Raw genomic sequence first — 22,352 nt, 5'->3', positions numbered from 1 at the left:
ATGTACGTCATGTATGCAGGAGTCTGTGGAGGCCAGAATAGGGTCTCGGATTCCCTAGAACTAGAGTTCCAGATGGTTGTGAACCAGCATGTAGGTGCTGGAAATCAAACCTAGATCCTCTGGAAGAACAGCAAATGCTCTTTACCAAAGAGCCATATCTCCAGCTCTACTTTTTAATTTTTTAATTATTATTTTAAAATTTATTTTATTTTATGTGTCTTGGTGTTTTGTCGTATGTGCATGCCTGGTGTCTGAAGAGGAGGTCAGAAGAGGGCATCAGATTCCCTGGAACTGGAATTGCAGATAGTTCTGATCCTTCAAGTGAGGGTACTAAGAACCAAATGGGTCCTCTGCAAGAGCAGCATGTTTCTTCAGCCCCTTGTTTGTTTGTTCTGAGACAAGGCTTTGATATGTAACCCTGGATGACTTGAAATTCAATAGTTAGACCAGGCTGGCATCAAGTATGTGGTGCTTACCTTGCCTGTGTCTTCCAAATGCTGGGCTTACAGGTTCATATGTATCACCATGCCTGGTCATCAGAATATTCCTTTTGTTTTAGAGCTAATGAGACATTTTGAATAATTTAATTGCAACATATAATCTATTTCTGATGATCAAAAGAAGTAGCTGGTTTAGAAATATTTCTATTCTTTCTTCATCTTTACCCCTATATCTGACTCCGCATTTTTATTAAGATTAATTAGGATTTGTGCAACACATCTTATTCTTGAATAGGGTGGATATTTGATGAAACAATGTAATTTTATGTGTTGCATATACAAAGAATATATGAAGACTGAAGAATAAGCATTTCCCAGCACAGGATGAGGAGTAGTGAGAACCCTCGTCCAGCTGTTTGCACTGACCACCTCTTCTGCTCTAGGCATTTAGCTAAGTGCTGGGAATATAAAATCAACATCTGCATTGACTGCAGGGCACCTGTAGTGTGTAGGGCTCCTTTAAAGATGGCAAAGCTGGCTGGAACTGTAGAGTGGTAGTTCATGACTTACTTTCAGAAGTAGTCAGACCTCTCACATCTTGGGATTTTGAGAGCATAGGAGTACAGACTTAATACATTAAAACAAGATAGGCAGGATGCCAGCATGGGAATGACCCGATCTTCCTGGCTTCAAAAGCCAATTAAACATCAATTAGTGTCTGTGGTGGTTGAATGAGAACGGTCCCCATAGACTCATGTATTTGAATGCTTGGTCCCCAGTGGAGGAACTGTTTGGGAAGGATTAGGAGGTGTGGCCTTGTTGGAGGAGGCATGTCACTGGGGGTGCGCCTTGAGGTTTCAAGAGCCCTGGCTGTTCCAAGTTCTCAGCCGCTGCTCCAGTGCCATGCCTGGCTGTCTGTTGTCATGCTCCCCACCATGATGTTCAGGGACTAATTCTCTGACACTGTCAGCCTCGATAGACTCTTTTTTTCTACAAGTTATCTTGGTCACAGTGCCTCATCATAGCAATGGAAAAGTAACTATGACGTGTCTTAGTCCATTTTCTGTTGCTGTACTAGAATATAACAGACGGGGCAATTAATAAAGAAAAAATACTCCTCACACTTTGTGTAGGGTAAAAAGTCCAAGATCATGTACTGACACTTCACTATCATTGTGTGGAGAAAGGTCTCCCAGGGCACAAGAGCCGAGGGCAGCTCAGGGCCCTTCCTGGTTACATAAAGCTAACTGGTCAACAAGGCTCTGCCTTCAGCATCACATCTGACCTGAATTGCCTTCCAAAAGCCCCCTCTCCAGATAAGGTCTGTCCCCTTGGGGGCTGTTCTTCTGCCTGCACTGTCTTGAGCTTTAGCTGAGGATGTGTCCCTCAATGGTGCACTTGGTGGCATCTGGGGATCCTCCTCTGCGGATTTGTCTAGGAGGAGCTATGCCAGACTGAGATACTTTCATAATCTAGCTGTCATGTGTCTTTTCCATCACAGCCCTTTAACTTTTAAAGCTCTTTTTGTATATCAAGTTTTCTTTGTTTTAACGAGAAAACAGGAAAGGCTGGTGCTTCCTGCTCATAAAAACACCACCATCAAGGAGTTAATGGAGCCATAATCTGTTTTTATCAGCAGTCCGTCTCCCAGAGGAAGGAAACTATTTGTCATGGCTCTAAATTTATTTTCCATTACAATTGCTTTCACAAGAAAACTGTTATTATTCCTGAACAAAAGAGTCTTTGCAGTTGCTTTGTCTCACAAGGTATAGTGACAAGCCTAGATTTTTTAATTATGCAGCTACAGTTAGTTTCATTTGAAGCTGTAATTTTTAGATTACTAACTTGGACTTTTGATCTCATTCTCCTTAAAATTGTAAGCCAATGATAACAATTATCACTGCTGAGAAATAAGTCATTTCATTAGTATGTGGAGAAGACTCCTTTTTTTTTTTGTAAAAATTAAAGTGATAATCTATCTTAGAAGTACATTAAATACCTTTAGGTGTTATTAATTGCTGGAAAAATTAATATGACTATTTGGTGGGTTTCAGTTATGATATGTTATTAACACCAATCACAAGCATATACATCATTTTCAGATCATTTAAATTAAAAGACTTTCATTTGCTTGGGGATTTTGCCTTATTACTGTTATCTATCTATCTATCTATCTATCTATCTATCCATCTATTTATTTATTTATTTATTATGCCAGATCTCATTACAGATGGTTGCGAGCCACCATGTGGTTGCTGGGAATTGAATTTAGGACCTTTGGAAGAACAAGCAGTGCTCTTAACCTCTGAGCCATCTCTCCAGCCCATTATTACTATTTTTAAAGATTTATTTTTATTTTTAATTATATGTATATGTATAGTTAGCTGTCTGAGTGTGGCTTTGTATACATTCCTGAGAGCCCCTGGAGGTCAGAAGAAGACATTGGCTCCTCTGGGGCTATTGTGAGCTGCCTAATGGTGCTGGAAACTGAACTTGGGTCTCCTGAAAGAGCAGTGTTACCTCCTAACTGCTGAGCCATCTCTTCAGTGTCTCTCTTTTTTATTAAGATTTATTTATTTTTATTTTATGTGTATGAATGTTTTGTCCGCATGTCTGCAGATATGGGTATCCACCTGTAACGTCTAGAAGAGGGTGCTGAGTCCCCGGAACTGAGGTTACAGATGGTTGTCAGTTGTCATGTGGGAACCAAGCCTAGGTCCTCTGCAAGAACAGCAAATGTTCTTTCTTAACTGCTGAGACATCCCTCCAGCCCCTATTTTTGGGTTTTAATCAGAGAAGTTGATTAGTTCAAATAAGTTCATGGTCATGTGATTTTACTGTTTGCAGTAATAGATGCAGAATCTGCATTCTTTTTTACTTTTGGGAACATCCCTTACAAATGATGATTGTATTTGTGCGTTTGTGCTTGTGTGCGTATGGGAGGGGACGAGGGTGGTGTCTTGGTTCACATTTCAGACTGTTCAGATGTGACGGACCTGGAGGGCTTCATTTACCTATTTTTGTGCTGGCAATCTAACTCAGGCCCTTAAATGTCCTAGGCAAGCACTGCTACTGAGCTGTCCCCTCAGCCCTGGAAGTGCCTTTTGCTGTATGTGCAGGGAGAGTCAGTAAGTTACTGCCAGTGGCCTTCGGGTGAACTTCTTTCTTTTTTTCCACAGTGGGAGTGAAGTGTAAGGGGCAATGTGGACGGCCCTGGACAACCCATAGAAGGGGATCAACACTTGTTTGGATGAGGCAGGCTGGGGCAGGCTGGGGCAGGCTGGGGCAGGCTGGGGCAGGCTGGGCTGATTTACAGGGAAAAGCAAAGCAGAAGATTTTCGAGTTGGTGCACATATGAGAAAGTGCTAGTAATGTTTCATAGTTTATTAATGAGACATTTCATATACACAGTATATAACATGGTAGAGTCCTGTGAATGTAGCAGCTGAATCTTACAGATGCCCAGTGTTCTGCCATGACATCTTCTCTAAGAAGTGAATGTTAATGGAACAGACAGTCACTCTGCAGCCCTTTACCCCCTAGGAAGATATCTCAAGATCCACACCTGCCATGTACATGCCCGTGTGTGACATGTAAGACAACTCTTGAGCCACAGGAAATTGTGTTGCTATTTTGTCTTTGGAAATTGACATATTTCATCAAGATTTTTATAATGCTTGATTTATCTTTTGTTTTTGAAGTCTGTTGATTTCATAGGAATAGATCCAAATCACTTGTATTCTGTTATGTCAGTACACTGGGTTGGAGGGTGTCTAGTCATAGTCATGGGTTGAATCTGTTGATTTCCTGGTCCACACAAGGGTACAACAGTGTCCTGGTGTGTGTCTAGTTGGTGGACTGAGTCTTGAGGATAACCTGAAAACAGAATTGCTAGGCTAGTGAGGGATTTCGGGGTCCTGCCAAATTCTTACTCTGTAAAGTGTTCCAGGGCTTTACCCTAAATCCAGTGACATAGTCAAGGGACCTGGGGTGAATTCAGATTCCCTTGACTGTGTCACTGGATTTTTGTGAATCCAGTATGTATGAGATTGTGTTTGGCCTACTATGTAGGATTTTGTTTGTTGATTGGCCTTGGGATTTTTCTCCGATTGCTTTTTATTCTTTTTTCTTTTTTTTTTTAAATATGGAATGCTTCACGAATATGTGTGTCATCCTTGCGCAGGGGCCATGCTAACCTTCTCTGTATTGCTTCAGCTTTAGTCTGTGTGCTGCCTATGCGAGCACGGCTTTTTATTCTTAACGCCTCTCAACTACCTTTGAGCCAGTGCTCTGAGCTGTTGAGCCGTCTCTCTAGCCCTGCTTTTGATTTTTATCCTGTTGGTAGTAAGTTCACTTGTTTTTAATACTGTGTGAATGCTTGGATTTCCTCTCCATGTGGTCATTAATTATTCACAATTACCATGGTGTCCCCTCATCTGCTTTTTAACCGCTTTTATGGGGAAATTGTGTTCCTAAAATTTGAAGGGAATTTCATGTTTTGTCATTTTGTATGAATATTTGCTCTGGGTTTTGTTGTGTGTCCTTTATTGGGGAAATTTTGTGGGATTTACTCTTATTCTTAAAGATTCATTTGTTTGGATAGCTGTTATTTTTCCTTCTTTGAAAAAATGTTTATCTCTCTTTGGCACAGTCTCTTGGAGCACAGGCTGGACTCAAACTTACTGTTTGGCTGAGGATGACCTTCAACCCTTGATCCTCGGCTTCTGCCTTTGCAGTTGGGATGATAAGTGGGGACCACCATACTCACAGTCTTGCTTTAGCCAAAGTTTTTCCTTCTGATCTCTATTTTTTTTTTTTTTTTTTTGGTTTTTTGAGACAGGGTTTCTCTGTGTAGCTTTGCGCCTTTCCTGGAACTTGCTTTGGAGACCAGGCTTGGCCTCAAACTCACAGAGATCTGCCTGCCTCTGCCTTCCAAGTGCTGGGATTAAAGGCATGCGCCACCACCGCCTGGCCCTGATCTCTATTTTTAAATTAATTTTTAAAAATTACATTTATTTATTGTATATAGGTGTTTACATCACTATGCACGTGTGTGGAGGTCAGAGGACAACATGGCAGTACTTCCTTCTCCCGAATGTTGTCCTCTGACCTCTATGTGGGTCCCAGGAATTGAACTCAGGTTGCCAGCTTGGCCAAAATGCCTTTAGTTACTGAGCTGCCCTACTGTTCCTCTCTTTTATTTGATGTGATGTATCTGGTTCCTTTTCATGTCATCTACATCTATAAAATATGAGTCCATTTTGTTTATATTTTTTAAAAATCCCTTTAGTTAATTATTTTTATTTTTATTTTTATTTTTGGCTGTTCCGGAACTCACTTACATAGACCAGGCTGGTCTTAAACTTACAGAACTCTGCTTCCTGAGTGCTGGGACTAAAGGCACGTACCACCATGCCCAGCACTCCTTTGTTAGTTTAAATATGCCAATTTGAGCCTCGGCTCTGTTGACATCCGGCTCTTGGGAGCTCCATTACTGTTGTGTCTTTCTCAGATTTCTTTTTTCTTAGGTGTTTTGAGAATTTTGATTGGTAACACAGCTTGTCTTTTTAAAATCTGGAACTGTTTGAGGTTGGGATTTGCACATGTCTCTCCCGTGATTCAGTTTAGTCTGCTTCTCTGAGTTTTCCCTCACCCTCTGTCATTACAGCTGGTGATCAACTTTCGTCTGTTTGGTGTGCAGATTCCTGCGTGCATGGGGAGAGTGAATTTCAACACCTAGAAGACTGGGCGTGTCCTTTTCTCACATAACTCTTGAAGATGCTCAGAATCTTTGCAGTCTTCCACAGTACTTCACCTTGAGAAAATAGCTTTCTGGAGTTCCCAGCTGTGCGCGGTCTTGATTCTACTTCCCTGTTCTGCTTGGTCTGAACCCAGAGTCTCCTGTAGACTCTGCTCTTGGCCAACCCCTGCCCCAGAAGGCTGTTCTCCACCAGCTGGGCCAGGACAGTGAAGGCTTTCAGTTCTGCTTTCTTCTGAGGGTCTATGGGATCTCCCGTAGTTCCTGTATGTTAAAACCTTTTCCACTTGTTTGAAATACATTTTAGCAGGAAGAATTGTTTTATTTTAATCAATTAATCAGTTAATTTTTAATGTGTGGATGAGTGTGGGCAAGTGCCATTGTGCTCAGATTACTTGGGTGGGGGTTCTTGTCTCCCTTCACCAGGACTCCCAGAGGAGTCCAGGGACTACACTCAGAGTAGCAAGAGCTTGGAAGGGCTGAGCAATCTCTTCCACACCCACCCGCTAAAAAACGTTTGAAAAGTTGTATCTACTTTTCATGTGTTTTGCCTGCATCTGTGCACCACACATTCATGCTAGGTGCCCTGTAGAAGTCACAAGAGGGCACTGGGTCTCCTGGAACTGGAGTTACAGGTTATGATCTGCCATGGGTGCCAAGAATCGAATCTGGGGCCTCTGAAGAGCAGCAAGCACTCTGAATGGCTGAGCCATCTTGCCAGCCCCTCTTTTTTTTTCTTCCCCAGAGGCAGGGTCTTATAATGGAGGTCTGGCTGTTAGTTTGGTACTTGTTACATAGTCTGGTTGGTCTTGAACTCATGGAAATACTCCTGCCTCAGGCTCCCAAATTCTGGGATTGCAAGTGTGGACATCATGTCTCTATAGGAAGAATTCATGATAGTTCAGAACTGCCTGTACCACGCCAGGCAGTAATGCCTGTTCTCAAAGGCGCTGCATCATCTTGGGTTCTGTTGTGTCTGTAATATGCTTCCCAGTCTATTCCCATTGTTCTGATCAGGCAAACTTTCAAAACCACCAAAGGTTGTTTCCTATTGTTAACCAGTCACTGCACGGGTAGTGGCCTAAAACAAAGGTATAGTCTCTGCACCAGACAGCAGAAGTCGCTGCAGACCTCAGTCTGTTTCCTAGAATCCGATCCTTGCATTCCTTGGCACAGAACTCTTCCTCTGCCTTCAACGCTAGCAGCATGCTGTCCCAACCTCTCAGACTCCACCCTGCTTTCCCTCAGCAAAGTCCTTTGGTTTGAACCCTCTTCCTGCCTCTAGTAAGGACTCTGGGGTTATTTAAGTCTTAGTCAGATAATCCAGAATAACCCTATCTTGAGATTCTCAGTTGACCCTCATCTTCAAAATCCTCTTGTCCCATCTGAAATGCTCACACTGTGGACATTGGCTTTTGGAACTGGGCATCGTGGTGTACTCCTGTAGTCACAGAGGATTGCTTGAGTCTGGGATGGACGTAGGAGCCAGTTGGGGTGTCAGGGGGACACCTCATCTCATGAAGGGAAGTGCACTTTAATATACTTTATTTTCTTTGCATTCTTTGGCCATTATGTTTACCTAGGGTTTGTGGGTTTGTGGGTTTGTGGGTTTGTGGGTTGTTTTTGTTTTAATCTATGCTGTGACACACTTGGGAAAACCCTCTAACACAACAATTACTTGTCTTCTTGTGAACTTTCATTTGTTGCTCTACTGACTTCTAGAGCAAAAGTCAGTGAATGACAGCCTACGAACTAAATCCGTCCCATGGTCTTTGGTATAACACGATAGCCAAGAATAGTTTCACCGTTTTGTTTTAAGTTATTCAAATGTGTACCTTAATGTAGATGCATAGTGTTTTTATTTGAGAGTTCATTACAATAAAATGATATTTATATGATTTAACAGCTTATTTCATGTGCGTGCATGTGTGTGTGGTGTGTGTGTGTGTGTGTGTGTGTGTGTGTGTGTGTGTGTATGTACCCCAACACATGTGTACAGTTCAGAGGACAGTTTCCAGGGCTGTGAGAGTTCTCTTCGTACTGTGTGAACTCGGGTTGTCCTGCCTGAAAGCAGTCACCCTTGCTTGCTGAGGTATCAACCTGTTGGCCTGGATTCACATTTTTTAAATAGTCTGAAAAAAAATCAAAGGAAGAAAAATACTTTGTGATACATGAAAATTCATGATCGCAGACTACATAGTCTGAAGAGAAAGTGTTGACGGCTGTGGTGGCATGTGCATGTCCTCTCATGCTTGGGAAGCCATGGCGACAGATTCCTGATTTTGAGGCTAGCCTGAGCTAACTGACCATTCTAAAATCCTTCCAACAAAAATGAAGCAAAACCTGAACAACAACAAAACTCCCAAACAAAACAAAATTGGAAACTTGAGCCACATAAAACTGAGAGATGGGGGTGGTGTCAGCACAGCCCTGCTTGTCTGTGTGCATGTGTGTCTGTGCTGCGGACAGTATTGGAACTGAGTGATTGTGTGGGGCTGTGGTCTGCACAACCAGGTTAACAGAAAACACTTGCAATTTCTGCTCTGCCATATGTCCCGTCTTTAAGTCTTTCACTTAGTCTTTAGTTTAATACTTAAGAATATTGAACTTTCAATATTCTTAATTAAAAAAAAAAATCCCGTTAATAAAGTAAGGACTTGGCATGTTTTCGGAAGGATTTTTTAAAGCCTCCTGTGCATACGTGTGTGCCACCCAGTGTGGGTGTGATCAGAGGACAGCTCTTGGGGACTGGCTCTGTGGAGGTCATGTCTCTTGTTCTGTTCCTGTGTTGTGCATTCCGCGTCACGTGACCTGATGGGTCCAGCTGATTCTCTTGTCTCCTGTGAGGAGTGCTGAGATAATAGCAGACACCACTGTGGCATGTGGAGCAGACTGGGGTGTCAGGCTCTTGTGGCAAGTGTTTTTACCCGCTGAACCATGTTCCTAGTCCAGAAGGATGTTTTTTATATTGAATGACATGCAGATTGGTGGTTTGTCCCATGGGTTTACCTGAGTTAGTGAACGAGCCTCCCACCCAGAACTTTGCGTTAGCAGGCAGGATGAGGAGTCTGTGTTACCATGGACACAGGCCACGGTGCCAGCTGTAAGAGTACTTTGTATCCATGACCAGCACTTACAGTCAGTTGATTTAGCGAATCAAGACTACCCTCCACAGTGTGGGTGGGAAGTCTTTATCTACATCTACTGAAGTTTCCGAAGGAAAAGGGTGTTCTGCTCTGTTTTCACTGTCCTGGGCCCCACAGATTTCTGCCCAGTCAATCACAGTTGTGTAGTCCACATCTTTAAAACTTCTCTTGTCTGAGCTTCGTTTTCTTTTGATAAATAGATATAGATACACATATTTTCTATTGGTTCTGTTTCTGGAGACCCCTAACTACTGCAGCTAGCTACTCTGATGTGTGTGCTCATGGACTGCCGTCTGTGCCCCACACCAAGGTACAGTGGTGATGCTAAGCCAGGAAGAGGTGAGGCCCTTCCTCACACCTCCCTCAGGTGTCTGCTCTTACTGGATATTATGAAGTCAGAAGGAAGATCACTTGTGAAGGAGCAGAGGACTATTTCTCAGGTCACCATTGTTTAAAATTGTGAGGTGACCCTGCAGGAGTGATGGCAGAGCCTGAGGGAACATTTTCATGGCTCTTTATGTACAAGCCACAGTGGTGACGGCCTCCAGGTCCCTGTCACCAGAAACTGATTCTGTGGTCCTACAGGTGATTTCTTTGGTTCTTATGTTTTGGCTCTTTGACCAAGATTCCAAAAAGGAAATGTTTTGGATAAAAAATATAAATAGATGAACATTATTTGGCAGCTTTCTTTGTATCTCTACATATCTTTTTTTAAACCAGTGCATATATTTAAAATATATATTAAAAAAAGATATTTAAAAAGTATCTTTTTTAACTAGTGCATTATAAAGCATGTTTAGTATTGTTTAACACATAAACAATGATAGATATTAGCAGGAAAATTCAAATGGTAATTTATATATTTCTAAACAGAGTTTACCAGACCTTCCAGTAATATGATGCTAGGAAAACCTGGTTTTGAATTTTGATTTTTCCATTGCACTATCATATTACTCCAGGAGATGATTGACCACACATGTACTAAAGGCATTCTGTCCAGCCCTGCAAACCTCCTCCACCCTTCTCTGAAACCTGGTTAAGCAGATATGTCTTCTGTGGGCTAACTATAGGCCCTGTGTGGTTTACGATTTGTTTGTTTTTTTGAAGTAATTGTAGCTTGGAGTTTTGTAATTCCTGTTACACACAGGTGTGCTAGCTCTTCTGGTAGTGATTGACAAACCTATAAATAAAATGACTGGAGTCTGACCTGCTTGCTTCTTGCTCAAATGCCATTTCATTTTCAAGAGCTGCCCTCTCCTACCCTGTTTGCATCTGGATGGCTTTAGTGGCCGCTTGGCCCTCTCTGTTTTCACCTACATGTTGTTGATGACAATTAACTTCAACCGTGGTTCTGGAAACATTCGAGTGTTCTCCAGCTCGGGCCTGTAAGTTCCGGTTACCTGGAGGTAAGAACACAGGAGCACTTGCGAATCGCCTCTCGCTCCTGCAGAGACAGATACGGGACCAGCTTGTAGTGCACGGAAGGGAACAGTAGCTTCGTATTGGAGGAGCACAGCTTGCCGGGGAGGGAGGATTGGCTGACCCTTTTGGGGAGTGGGAGGACGGAGGGGGCTGCAGACCAGCTGGGTTGTGAAGGAAAAGATAAATCATTTTCATATGAACAGATCAGAATCACAGACTGAGACGTGTTGCTGCCTAGTTTATATGTGCTGGTACTGTGCTAGCTTACAGTTGCTCTTGTAATCTAGATGACCTCTGAGACTCCGTGGTTGCTTTCTGGATTATTGTTAATCTTTTTAAAAAAGCATAATTGAAGGTTACATTAAATTAATTATAACGATAGTATCCATGGAGGCTTGTGTGTTTCAGAATGTCAGAAGTTATACAAATATGACAACTTAATAGAAAACTTTAATTTGGTATATGTGGCAGGTTCTGAAACTAACACCTTGGAGATCCTGAGAGACTCCTGCTATGGTATGAACATTACTAAGATGTAAACACCTGGACAGTGCTGGCACTGTATAATTGAACCCCTCTGTCTCTCCACAGCTGGTCAGTCTGCTGCTCATTGGGATTGCTGCTTGGGGCATTGGCTTTGGGCTGATTTCCAGTCTCCGAGTGGTGGGCGTGGTCATTGCTGTGGGCATCTTCCTGTTCCTGATTGCATTGGTGGGGCTGATTGGCGCTGTAAAACATCATCAGGTGTTGCTGTTTTTTGTATCCTTTTTAAAAATCAGGATTTTTAACTCAACCAGGTGAAGTTTTCACTCATTATCAATTATGTTCCAATGGTTGCTACTAATTTAATATTATCATTAGGGAATTCATTTCCAGGAAGTAACCCTTAGAAAGACAATTTAGGAATATCTATAAGGAAAAAGCCTTATGTTTAGTTATCCCCAACCCTTCCTGGTCACATCATAAAGTATTCTACAAGATGGGGCATAATTCTGACTTTCTTTTGTAAATTCAGAGTTAAATTATTGAACTCATTTCTTTACTTCTGGGCCTTCCTAACATGTTAATCTTTGGTTGAGAATTTAACAGTGTATTCTCTAGATTTACTTTTGAGAAAGCTTATATATGTCTCTATATCTGTTTTTTTTTTTTTTTTAATTTACAGGTTGCAGAATTTGTATTTCATTTTGGATGTGAACTTTTCAAAATATAATTCTCCCTCTGTTTCTTTTTGAGACAGGGTCTCTGTAGACTAGGCTAATCTCAAGCTTGGGCAGTCCTTGTGGGATTACACGTGTTACCCACCATGTGTATATAATTATTTATATTTTTCTAAATGAATTTATAGTTATACTGTATCACTTTGAACTTTAGGTACCATTGTCCTAGTTTCTAGGTGAATTGCCTAGCGTGTACTTGAAAGTTATGTCAACATTCCTGCTTTATGCTCTTTTAGGGCATTTGCAGAGTCCCTACAGCATGTAAAGGCACTTGCTGCCAAATCTGATAACTGAAGTTCAGTCCCCAGTGCTCACCTAGTGGTAGGAGAGAACTGACTCCTGCAAGTTGTCCTCTGCATGAACAGCGTGGCGCATGCAGATATACTTATGTGTGCATACCCCACCCCTGCCACACTCGCACAAATAATGAATAAGCAAATGCAATAATAAAAAAATAAAGTAAAATAGTCCTTAACTTGTAACTCTCAGTATATGATTATTCTCCTGCTTGTGTTTATTGTTCAGTTTTCAGTGTCTTGTGCTTGTCTAGCTCTGAATCGGGAACAACAGGTAAGTAAAGATACTTTTCTGTTTTGTTTTTGAGCAGGGTCTCACAGTGTAGCTCCTGTTGTCCTAGAATTGTGTAGCCCAGGTTGTCCTCAAACTCAGAGATCCACCTGCTTCTGCCTCCTCAGTTCTGGTTTCAAAGGAATGTGTCATTGTGCCCAGCTGAGTGAAGGCTTTATTTTATTTTATTTTATTTTACTTTATTTTTTTACTTTATTATACAGTATAGCATATATATGAAAAAGATGGGAGGAGATGACTGGAGGACAAATATTTCTTTTTTGCCAAGAATGCCCTACCTATTTTCTTGGTCCTGAGGTTAGTGGAAACAATCGATCCCAGGGGAAGTGACGAGGGGTCGGGTCTTTGATAAGTTGTATCCTTAAGTAAGACTTAACTCTCATTGAAAACTGCTGTTGTTAGAAGATGTTGCCTCTTCTTCCCCACTGCTGTTCAGTGTCCAAAGGGTCTGTGGTTACCTTGTAGTCATTGCTCTTTTTAAGCTCTTAATTTGTAGAGAAAAAATGGGTTTCTGTCTTGTTGCAACTGAAACTTTGTATTGTTATACTTAGAGAATTATGCCATTGAACCAAGTACTGTTTTTAATTTGCTTGTAAAAATCCAGGACTGTTTTTATTTGTAGGACAGAAACATTGCTTTTTTTTTTTCAGACCAAGGGATAAGCTTTTGAAAAGTTGCAGTTTTTGTTGTTGTTGTTGTTGTTGTTTTGTTTTGTTTTTAAGATTTATTTTTTACACACACAGTGTTCTGCCTACATGTATGCGTGCATGCCAGAAGAGGGCACCAGATCTCATTACAGAGATGGTTGTGACCCCCATGTGGTTGCTGGGAATTGAACTCAGGACCTTTGGAAGAGCAGCTAGTGCTCTTAACCGCCGAGCCATCTCTCCAGCTCCCTGCAGTAGTTTTATAGAGACTATTGATTTCATGTACACTCTCCTGCTAACTGTGGGCTCTCTATTGCATTTGGTTGGTTTTACTTTATGGCTCTTCAGCTCTTTTGGGGGTCTGCCACCCAGCTCCCAAATAAACACACAGAGGCTTATTATTATTCATAAATGCCGGGCCTTAGCTTGGCTTGTTTCTTGCCAACTTTTCTTAACTTAAATTATCCTGTCTACCTTTTGGCTCTGGGCTTTTTCCTTTCTCTATTTCTTTATACCTTTCATTCCTTCTTTTCCCATTGCTGGCTGTGTGGCTAGCCCCCTTCTTTTCTCACTCCTCGATCTCTCTTGCTTCCTTGCTCCTTGATTTTTCTTGCCTCTCTTCCATTTATTCTCTCTGTCTGCCAGCCCCGACTATCCTTTCTTCTGCCTTGCTACTGGCTGTTTAATTCTTTATTAGACCATCAGGTGTTTTAGACAGGCACAGTAACACAGCTTCACAGAGTTAAACAAATGAAATATAAAAGAATACAACCCATCTTTGCATCATTAAAACAAATGTTCCACAGCATAAACAAATGCAACAGATCTTAGAATAATATTCCGCAACATGCATCACTTGTATTTTATGTGGGGATGATATATTTTAATGCGTCTGTGAACTGTGTTTCCTAGGGTCAGCTGCTGGAGGTTGGTTGGAACAATACAGCAAGTGCTCGGAATGACCTCCAGAGGAGCTTGAACTGCTGTGGCTTCCGGAGTTATAACCCAAATGACACCTGTCCGGCTGTAAGTCCACACTATGAAAGTTTTTTTTTTTTTCCTTGAATGTGTTACATACAGTTTAATAATGGTTAACAAAGAAGAGGTGGGCTTTCTGATGCTGAATTATATTTCAAAATTGTTTGACATATGCTCCTATTATATTTTCCATATGCACTACTGTCACATTTGCCCATTCCCTGTTTAGTGAGACACATTGCATTTATTTTCTTGCCTGTAATTCTTTCTCATTCAGCTCTTTCCTATAACAAGTTGTGAGAGAGAAATGATCAGTCTCAGAGACCTCCATCTTTGCAGTTTACTAGGGAGGTAGCAAGAGAAGGGTCTGTATTAAATCGGCTCTCTTAACTAGCCCTACTATTCTCTTTCCCTTCTTCCACATCACAATTTCTCCCTCTTTATGTTTGAAGTTGAGCTACTGATGGTCCAATGGGATCCATCCTGGTATTTCCTGCCAGACTGGACTTCCTAACTCCAACCCCAGTCCTGTGTGGATAGCTCAGGGCCCGGCTCATCTGGAATGTTCATGTATGTTTATATTTTGGGACAACTCCTTTTACGATCTGTCTGAGCCCTGAGTTGTATATGTCTCTTCACTGAGGCCTTTGTGAAGCTATTTCTTTGCATGGGTCTGTATTAACTTTCCACTGTTATGTAACACGTTACCACAAAACTCATGGCCTAAGACAATTATCTTTTTATCATCTCATACCTGCCAACAGCAATTTTAGCTTGTAGTTCCAGGTTATGTTGTATCGTCATGGGAAAGTCACAGCTGCAGGAGCTTGAGGGAGCTGGTACTGTCACATGTGAGGACAAGGAATGCATGCACCACTGTCAGTTCACATTCCCTCTTCACACGCAGCCCTGGATCCCTGTCTAGGGAGAATCCATCAAGGTGGTTCTTCCCACATATCAATATGTTCTTATTCATAGCAATTCAAGACAACCCCTCACAGAGCCCTGTCTTGCAGGTGTCTCACGATGCTGAAATGAGGTGTCTGTGGAGACTGACATTCACTCGAGGCTTGGCGTGTGTCCTCCCTCTTGCTCAGTGGTTGTTTGTGGACTCATTTTTCTTGTAGGATTGTCCTGATTGCTTGGTGGCTCTCAGCTGGTGTCTTAGTCACCATTAGTTTTATTGCTGTGAAGAGACACCGTAACTAAGACAGTTTTACTAGAGAAAGCATTTAGTTGGGGGCTTGCTTACAGTTTCAGAGGTTTCTTCCACTTGTCATCATGGAGGGGAACAGTGTGGCCTGCAGACATGGTGCTGGAAAAGACTTGAGAGTTACATTCCAATCTGCAGGCAGGGTGTATGTGTGTACATATATTTAGAGAGATAACTACTGGGCTTGGCATGGGCTTTTGAAACCTGAAACACCCCCCCCCTCCCGTGACACACTTTCTCCAACAAGGCCACACCTAATCCTTGTAACCCTTTCAAACTGTTCCATTCCTTGGTAACCAACCATTCAAATAGGGGAGCTTATGAGGGACATACTTGGGTGTCTTACAGTGCATGCAAGTCAGCATGAGAATCTCTCTGTTCTGGTAGAATTGAGTCTTACACAATGCAATCTAGACATCTACTCATCATATTTATAGTTCCTAGAAAGGGATGGATCCTACATCTTGGAAATTTACATGCAATTTAAAAATCCATATTCAAATTGGATGTAGTTTTTATATGAGTATTTTTTTAATCAATGTACTCTGAAGTAACAAGTCTTTTCTTTTATCCATACAGACCTGTGCTAAAGTTGGACATAAGTGCTTACCATGTGCCCCCATAATCGGAGCATATGCTGGAGATGTTTTGAGATTTGTTGGTGGCATTGGCCTCTTCTTCAGTTTTACAGAGGTTTGTTGTCTCCCTTTGTGAAAGGGAGTTTTGTTTTTATGTCTGGAGGACAGAGCATTGCACTTCTGTAGAGTATCTAACACCCAAAAGCTCCTTTCCCTGAGGTCCCTACACAGGAAGCCAGGAACAGCCTAGTTTGGAATCAGACATCTGGCAAATCTAGTATAAGCTTTATTATGGAGTACCATTCTTGGTCTATTTGTCCTGTGTAAATTGTAATAAATGAAAAGTGATTGGGGGAGTTAGCTCTGAGCCTTCTTCTCTTTCTAGATTTACACAATAAGTTATAGTTTGATTTCTTCATAAGTAGAACATTTATATTACTTAATATATGCTAATATATAATACTATAATACACACATATGCATGTAAAGATTTGCTTTTAAGAATTGCCCTTATTGCTGGGCTGTGGTGGCACACACCTTTAATCCAGCACTCTGGAGGCAGAGGCAGATGGATCTCAAGGCCAGCCTGGTCTACAGAGCAAGTCCCAGGACAGCCAGGGCTACACAGAGAAATCCTGTGTCTAAAAAAAAAAAAATGATGCCCTTGTAGCTGAAGAAAACCGAGAGCGTGAGAAGTGGGGTGATCTTTCCCAGGGAAGAGCTCCCTAATTGATTATCCAGTATCAAATGGTCAGCCCTGAAGCATATACAGAGTAACATATATGGACGGAGATTATGTTTAGGAATAGGCGTATATATTTATGCATGCAATAACAATTAATGAATCAATTCATGAAGAGGACATGAATCTGAATGAGATTGAGGAGGGGTATATGGAAGGGTTTGGTGAGAAGAAAGAAAGGGAGAATTGTAATTACATTGTAATCTCAAAAATAAAAAATTATAAAAATTGTGTTACATTCAACTTTAAAAAAAAATTTGCCTGACATGGAAGGGGTAAGAAATGGTGGAAAGCGGACCTTTGGCAGGCCCTGCCAAGGTGTGCTGCTGAGAAACTGCACAAGGAACAGATCTAATGCAAGAAATTGGATGGGGGGGGGGGGAGAGCAGAAGGGGACATGAGAGGCAGACAGACAGGCAGACAGACAGAACAGGCGAGAGAGATGTGACGGAGGATCACTTTGATGGTGGAAATGCACCCCGCCTGTGGTGCCTGGCTGCAGGTGATGTAACTGCCATCACCAAGGCCGAGGCAGGCTGGTGGGAACGAACAGAAGCATCCACCTTTTCCTCTGCCTTTCTAAAACCTGTAGGTAGCTACTGTCATTTTTGTATATGTTTATATTACACTAATGTATTTGAACTAATTAGTAAACAGGACCAGAATGTTAATTCTGTATTAAACTCTCAATATCTGTGAACGTTTCTTGATGCTTCTGAGTTGGTAATATGTATCAAGAAAAAATTCTTGTTTTTGAGGCAGGGTCTTACTATGTAGCCCCTGCTGCTCTTAAATCCCCTTCGTCTCAGCCTCCTGGGTGCTAACATAGGCATGAGTCACCATGACGGTTTTAAAATTCATTTTTAACTAAAAAAAATTCCATATGTAGTATTTTATTTCATAGAAATAATTATTTAACAATATAAAATGAATACACAAAGCTATTTATAAGCAACTGTTAAAGGTTTATTTTTAATTATGTACATGAATGTATGTCTATGTGTAGGTATATGCATAGGAGTGTGAATGTCACTGGAGGCCTGAAGAGGGTGTCAGAACCTCTGCATCTGGAGGTATAGAGGGCTGTGAGCCACCAGATGTGGGAACTAACTCCAGTCTTCTGCAAGAGTAGCATGTGCTCTCTTAACTGCTGAGCAGTCTCTCTGGCCCTCAAGCCCTTTCTTTTCCTGATAGATCTTTGGGCTCCTTTTGGTTCCTGACAATATGCTGGATCCATTGAGATCTGTGCCACAGAGCAGAGGAACCTAAGTGCATCTACTTCCTCCTTGTGTGTCCTGGGGCAAATTTTTTAATCTTGCTGTGTGTCTCACCCTCTAAGGAGGATAACAACAATAGCAGCCACCTCTGGTGTTAAGACTAAAGGAGCCAGTGCATATAAAATTTGGAATGCTTTGAGCGTTTCTTGTTTTGTAGCCATTGATAAATTATTAGTATATGTCATAGCCCTATTAGAAAAAGGCAGTGTGTCATTATTATTGAAACCTGAGATGTCCACATCACACTTCTGTTTTAAATAGATAACAGAAGCCTATGAATCAAATTATTTTAACAAGGTTTGTGTTACAGCTATAGAAGCCCAGTTGGCTGTTTATAAGAGCAACAGACATCCTTAGGAAGTTGCAAACGTTCTGTGTTCTGTATGGTTAGAATTTAGCCGTAAGTGGGATCACTTAATCTGTTGACCGTTTAATTTTCTTTTTAAAAAAATTACATGTATTTAGTGTGTGTGTGTGTGTTGGGAGGTGACATGCATTGCCACAGTGGGTGTGTTGGGATCATTTAGTTTCTGAAGATTGAACTAAGGGCATCAGGCTCTGGACGAAGTCCATCCACCTTCCAAGGCACCCCACCCCACCTCCTAAAAAAAGTTTAATTCATTAATTAATTTTGTTTTTTTGAGACAGGGTTTCTCTGTGTAGCCCTGTGTGTCCTGGTCCTGTAGACCAGTCTGGTCTTGAACTCAGAGATCCTCCTGCCTCTGCCTCCTAAGTGCTGGGATTAAAGGAGTGTGTCACAACTGCCCAGCTTACATTTATTTAATTATGTGGGTGTGGGTGCACTTGTGCCATAATGCATGTATAAAGATCAGGGAACAACTTTTGGGAGTCTGGTCTCTTTACCATGTGAGTCTTGGCAGTCAAAGCCAAGGGACTCAGTTCATGAGGCTTTGTAGCAAATGCCTTTACCTACTGCTCCATCTTGTCAACCCAATCACTTAATTTCCTTTTAATATGTAAATATTTACACAGTTGACTCCTGTGTGTGGAATGTTGTTTCCATGCACCCTGCTTTCCTCTTGGGGTGCATTTCTAGGTATAAAATATGACAGTATGGGAATAGTCAAAAAATTTTGAAAAGCTGGGCTTGGTGGTGCACACCTTTAATCGTAGCACTTGGGAAGCAGAGGCAGGTGGATCTCTGAGTTCCAGGCTAGCCTGGACTATATATATAGTGAGAGCCTGTCCAAATAAACAATGAATGAAATTTTGTATTGGTAAATAGACTACTGAGAAGAATCTATCAACTTTTGATTTAATAACTGACTCCAAATATTCTTGTTATTAAAAATACTTGACAGGGCTGAGAGATGGCTCAAGGGTTAGTAATGCCTGTTGCTTTGGGCAGTTATCCTGAAGATGACCAGGTCAGGTGGCTCACCGTCACTGTTCCTCAAGCTCCAGGGGGCTTCAATACCTCTGGACTCTGGGAGGTACTCCTGCACATATGCACATGCAAGTAATTAGGAACGATAAAAATAAATGCAAAAAATGTGCAGAGCTCACATTTGGCTATTGATCAAAATGGAAAAGTCAAGCTTGCTGTTCCAGCTTCAAACCCAGCTGCCCGTGTGGAACCCTAGTGCTCTGCCTTCCTGCCCTGTCTGCACCTTGTCTCTGTTCCCTCACTTGGTCCACGTCAGCTCCCCTCCTCAGGACCACAGTGACTGCACCATTGAGCCCACCTGGAAGACCCCTCCCTAGCATAATCACACCGCCCAAGGGCCGTTGATCTCAGAAAGTAACACTCGCAGTTTCCGGGCAGTCTACCACAGTGTTCTTATTTCAGTGTGTTAGGGTCTATCCTTCAATTTGCCTGAGGTGTCCCCTCTTTGAACAAAAAGCAAGCAAAGCAACTCAGAAGTTTCAGTTATTCTGTTGATTAAATCTACACAACACTTGATTTTTCTTGTTTTAATTCCAGATCCTGGGCGTTTGGCTGACCTACAGATACAGAAACCAGAAAGACCCTCGCGCCAACCCGAGTGCTTTCCTCTGATGAGAAAACAAGGAAAGGTTTTCCCAGGTTGATCTTGCTCACTTTCTCTATCTTAAACTAATTTGTTCGTTTGACAGAGGAAACAGTATCAGAAAACTATATTATCAACAGTGGAACTAAATAGTTTCACTCTTAAACATTTCTCTAAATGCGTTTTGTTGATATTGCTGTAAAAGCAGTTGAAATTCATGGTGTTCCCTGACCTTCAGTGGTCTGTGTGATCTGCTGTTCTTGGTGTCTGGCACTGTCCACTGTGGCCTTTCTTAGCCTTTTTACCTGCTGTAAAACTGTATGGCACCCCACTGGGGGAATGATATTGAGAACCCGAATCTCCATTTCACCAGGATAATTGTACAGATCTTGGACTGTGCAAGCAGCTCCCAGTGAAGACAGTTGAAATGTGTGAAGGCAGAAAGGAGGAGAAGAGTCTGTTGTATTCAGGTCATTGGCAGAAATCTAAGTTGTCTATGCTTCTTGTCTTTCTAGGAAAGCTTCACTATAGTAAAAAGTGTTAACACAGAAGTGGTCATTTAGTTCTAGTAGTCTGTCACGATTATATCTGTGTATTCTAGAAATAGCTGTGTCTTTAGGAAACTAAAGTTTAGTTTTTGACATTTATAGTCAAGGGCAAAGGAGGTGCCATTTGGGAAATGTTCTGCTGTGGAACAGTTATCTTCAGCTTTCAGAATGGGATGAGTTTGAGGAAGATAGTGTATATCTACATAATCTGACATTCTTTCTTTTTTTTTTTTAAATAATTTGAAGTTCAAAACACTGTATATTGGTAAGCAACTTGCAATCAATATGTGGCTTATGTAACAAAAAGATATTTGATGATCTTAAAAAATAACTTTGTATTGATATTTCTTGGTATTGTGACAGCAAGTTGTCAAATCCAAACATATTTAAATGTGCTACCTCCCATAAATTGAGAGAGAAATGCTGTTTGTGGCTCTGTATGTTACATTAAAAATTAAAAGCTGGAAACCTTTCTTTGTGTATGGATGTTTGAATCAAAAGGACGTACTGGGAGCACTGGTAAACTGAGGTAAGTCGGCATCTTTCCTTCTGCTTTGATGGCCTTCTGTTGTACATCAAAATAGTGTTTAATCAAGGCTTGGAAATAAATTCCCAGCAATGACATCTATTAGTACTTATCCTCAAATCCTTTCTTAGGTTAAAAAATAATATTGTGCGTGAGTGTGCGTGTGAGTGTGCGTGTGAGTGTGCGTGTGTGTGTGTGTGTGTGTGTGTGTGTGTGTGTGTGTGTGTGTGTGTGTTTGTGTATGGCGGGGTCAGAGGACAGTTTGTAAGATTTGGTTCTCTCTTACCATGTGGGTGAGTCCTAGGGATCAAACTTGGTCATCAGACTGGGTGGCAAGCGCTGTTACAACTGAACAACCTCCCTAAATGCCTTATCGAACTATTTCAGTGGTTAATTTTATCTTCATGATAAGAAAGGTGTTTTTATTTATTTGAGAAGTCACTGGTATTTATATGGGAAGAGTACACACATTATTTCCCATTAGGGACAGTTAATTTCCTGTCTTGGTTTAGAGTAGTATGTGATACATTACTGGTGATTTTTTTTTTTTTTTTTGGTAAGTTTTAGACTAAGAAGGCTGGTAAAGGGTTGATCTGCAGATTAGTGCACTTTGGAGCATTTTGCTGGTCTGACTCTCCCAGAACTCTCTGCTGCTAGCAAGTCTTGTACAGAAGTAGAACATGCTATTTCTAGGGTGTCATGCTGATCACTGTGGCCACCTGGGCAGAACTGCTTATGCCATAAGATGGGAGCCGTGACTCATAAAAGGAGCATGTTCTGTTTTCTTTTTCAATCATCCTGTATTTTTTCTGTTTGCTCAGCAGCAGTTCAAAGTATCTGACAAGGTTCTGGAACCCCGGTGTACTCAATCGTGGTGTAAATGATTGGAAATGGAAAGGCCATGCACAGTGACTCATATAACTTGCCTATGACTTGGTTTGTGCTCTAATTGGAATGACTTCATTGCAGTCAAAGTCAGGATCTGAGGGCTTGAAGAGATGGCTCAGCTGTGGAAACGGCACTCTGCTTTTGAGGAGGACCTGAGTTCTGTTCCCAGCACCCACATTGGTGGTGGTTCATGGTAGTCTGTAATTCCAGTAGCTGCAGGGGGATCGGATGCCTCTGGACTCAGGCACCTGCACACATGCATATACCCCAACACACACACACACACACACACACACACACACACACACACACACACACACACACAGAGAAAAATAAATTTATTTTTGTTTTCTAAATCAGGTGGCCCTGGTGAGTATTTTTGTTTGTTAT

At 41.6% G+C, this 22,352-nt stretch overlaps 1 protein-coding gene and 1 non-coding gene across 2 annotated transcripts in view; one reads left to right on the top strand and one right to left on the bottom strand.

The window, feature by feature from the left end:
• Tspan13 (tetraspanin 13) overlaps window positions 1–21,021 on the top strand; it is a 28,052-nt gene extending 7,031 nt beyond the window's left edge. The window contains exons 2-6 of the mRNA XM_036206310.1: window positions 11,358–11,525; window positions 12,476–12,556; window positions 14,134–14,247; window positions 15,992–16,105; window positions 19,955–21,021. Coding sequence (XP_036062203.1) covers window positions 11,358–11,525; window positions 12,476–12,556; window positions 14,134–14,247; window positions 15,992–16,105; window positions 19,955–20,029 — 552 coding nt within the window. The 3' untranslated portion in view covers window positions 20,030–21,021. The remainder of the gene's footprint in view (window positions 1–11,357; window positions 11,526–12,475; window positions 12,557–14,133; window positions 14,248–15,991; window positions 16,106–19,954) is intronic.
• LOC118595984 lies at window positions 4,579–4,685 on the bottom strand. Its single transcript, XR_004946653.1, has one exon. It is a non-coding gene; the product is annotated as a U6 spliceosomal RNA (small nuclear RNA).
• Window positions 21,022–22,352: the final 1,331 nt, after the last annotated feature.

The sequence above is a fragment of the Onychomys torridus genome, chromosome 14, assembly GCF_903995425.1.
Source record: "Onychomys torridus chromosome 14, mOncTor1.1, whole genome shotgun sequence".
Taxonomy (NCBI): Eukaryota; Metazoa; Chordata; class Mammalia; order Rodentia; family Cricetidae; genus Onychomys; species Onychomys torridus.
This window is presented reverse-complemented; position numbering and strand designations above follow the sequence as displayed.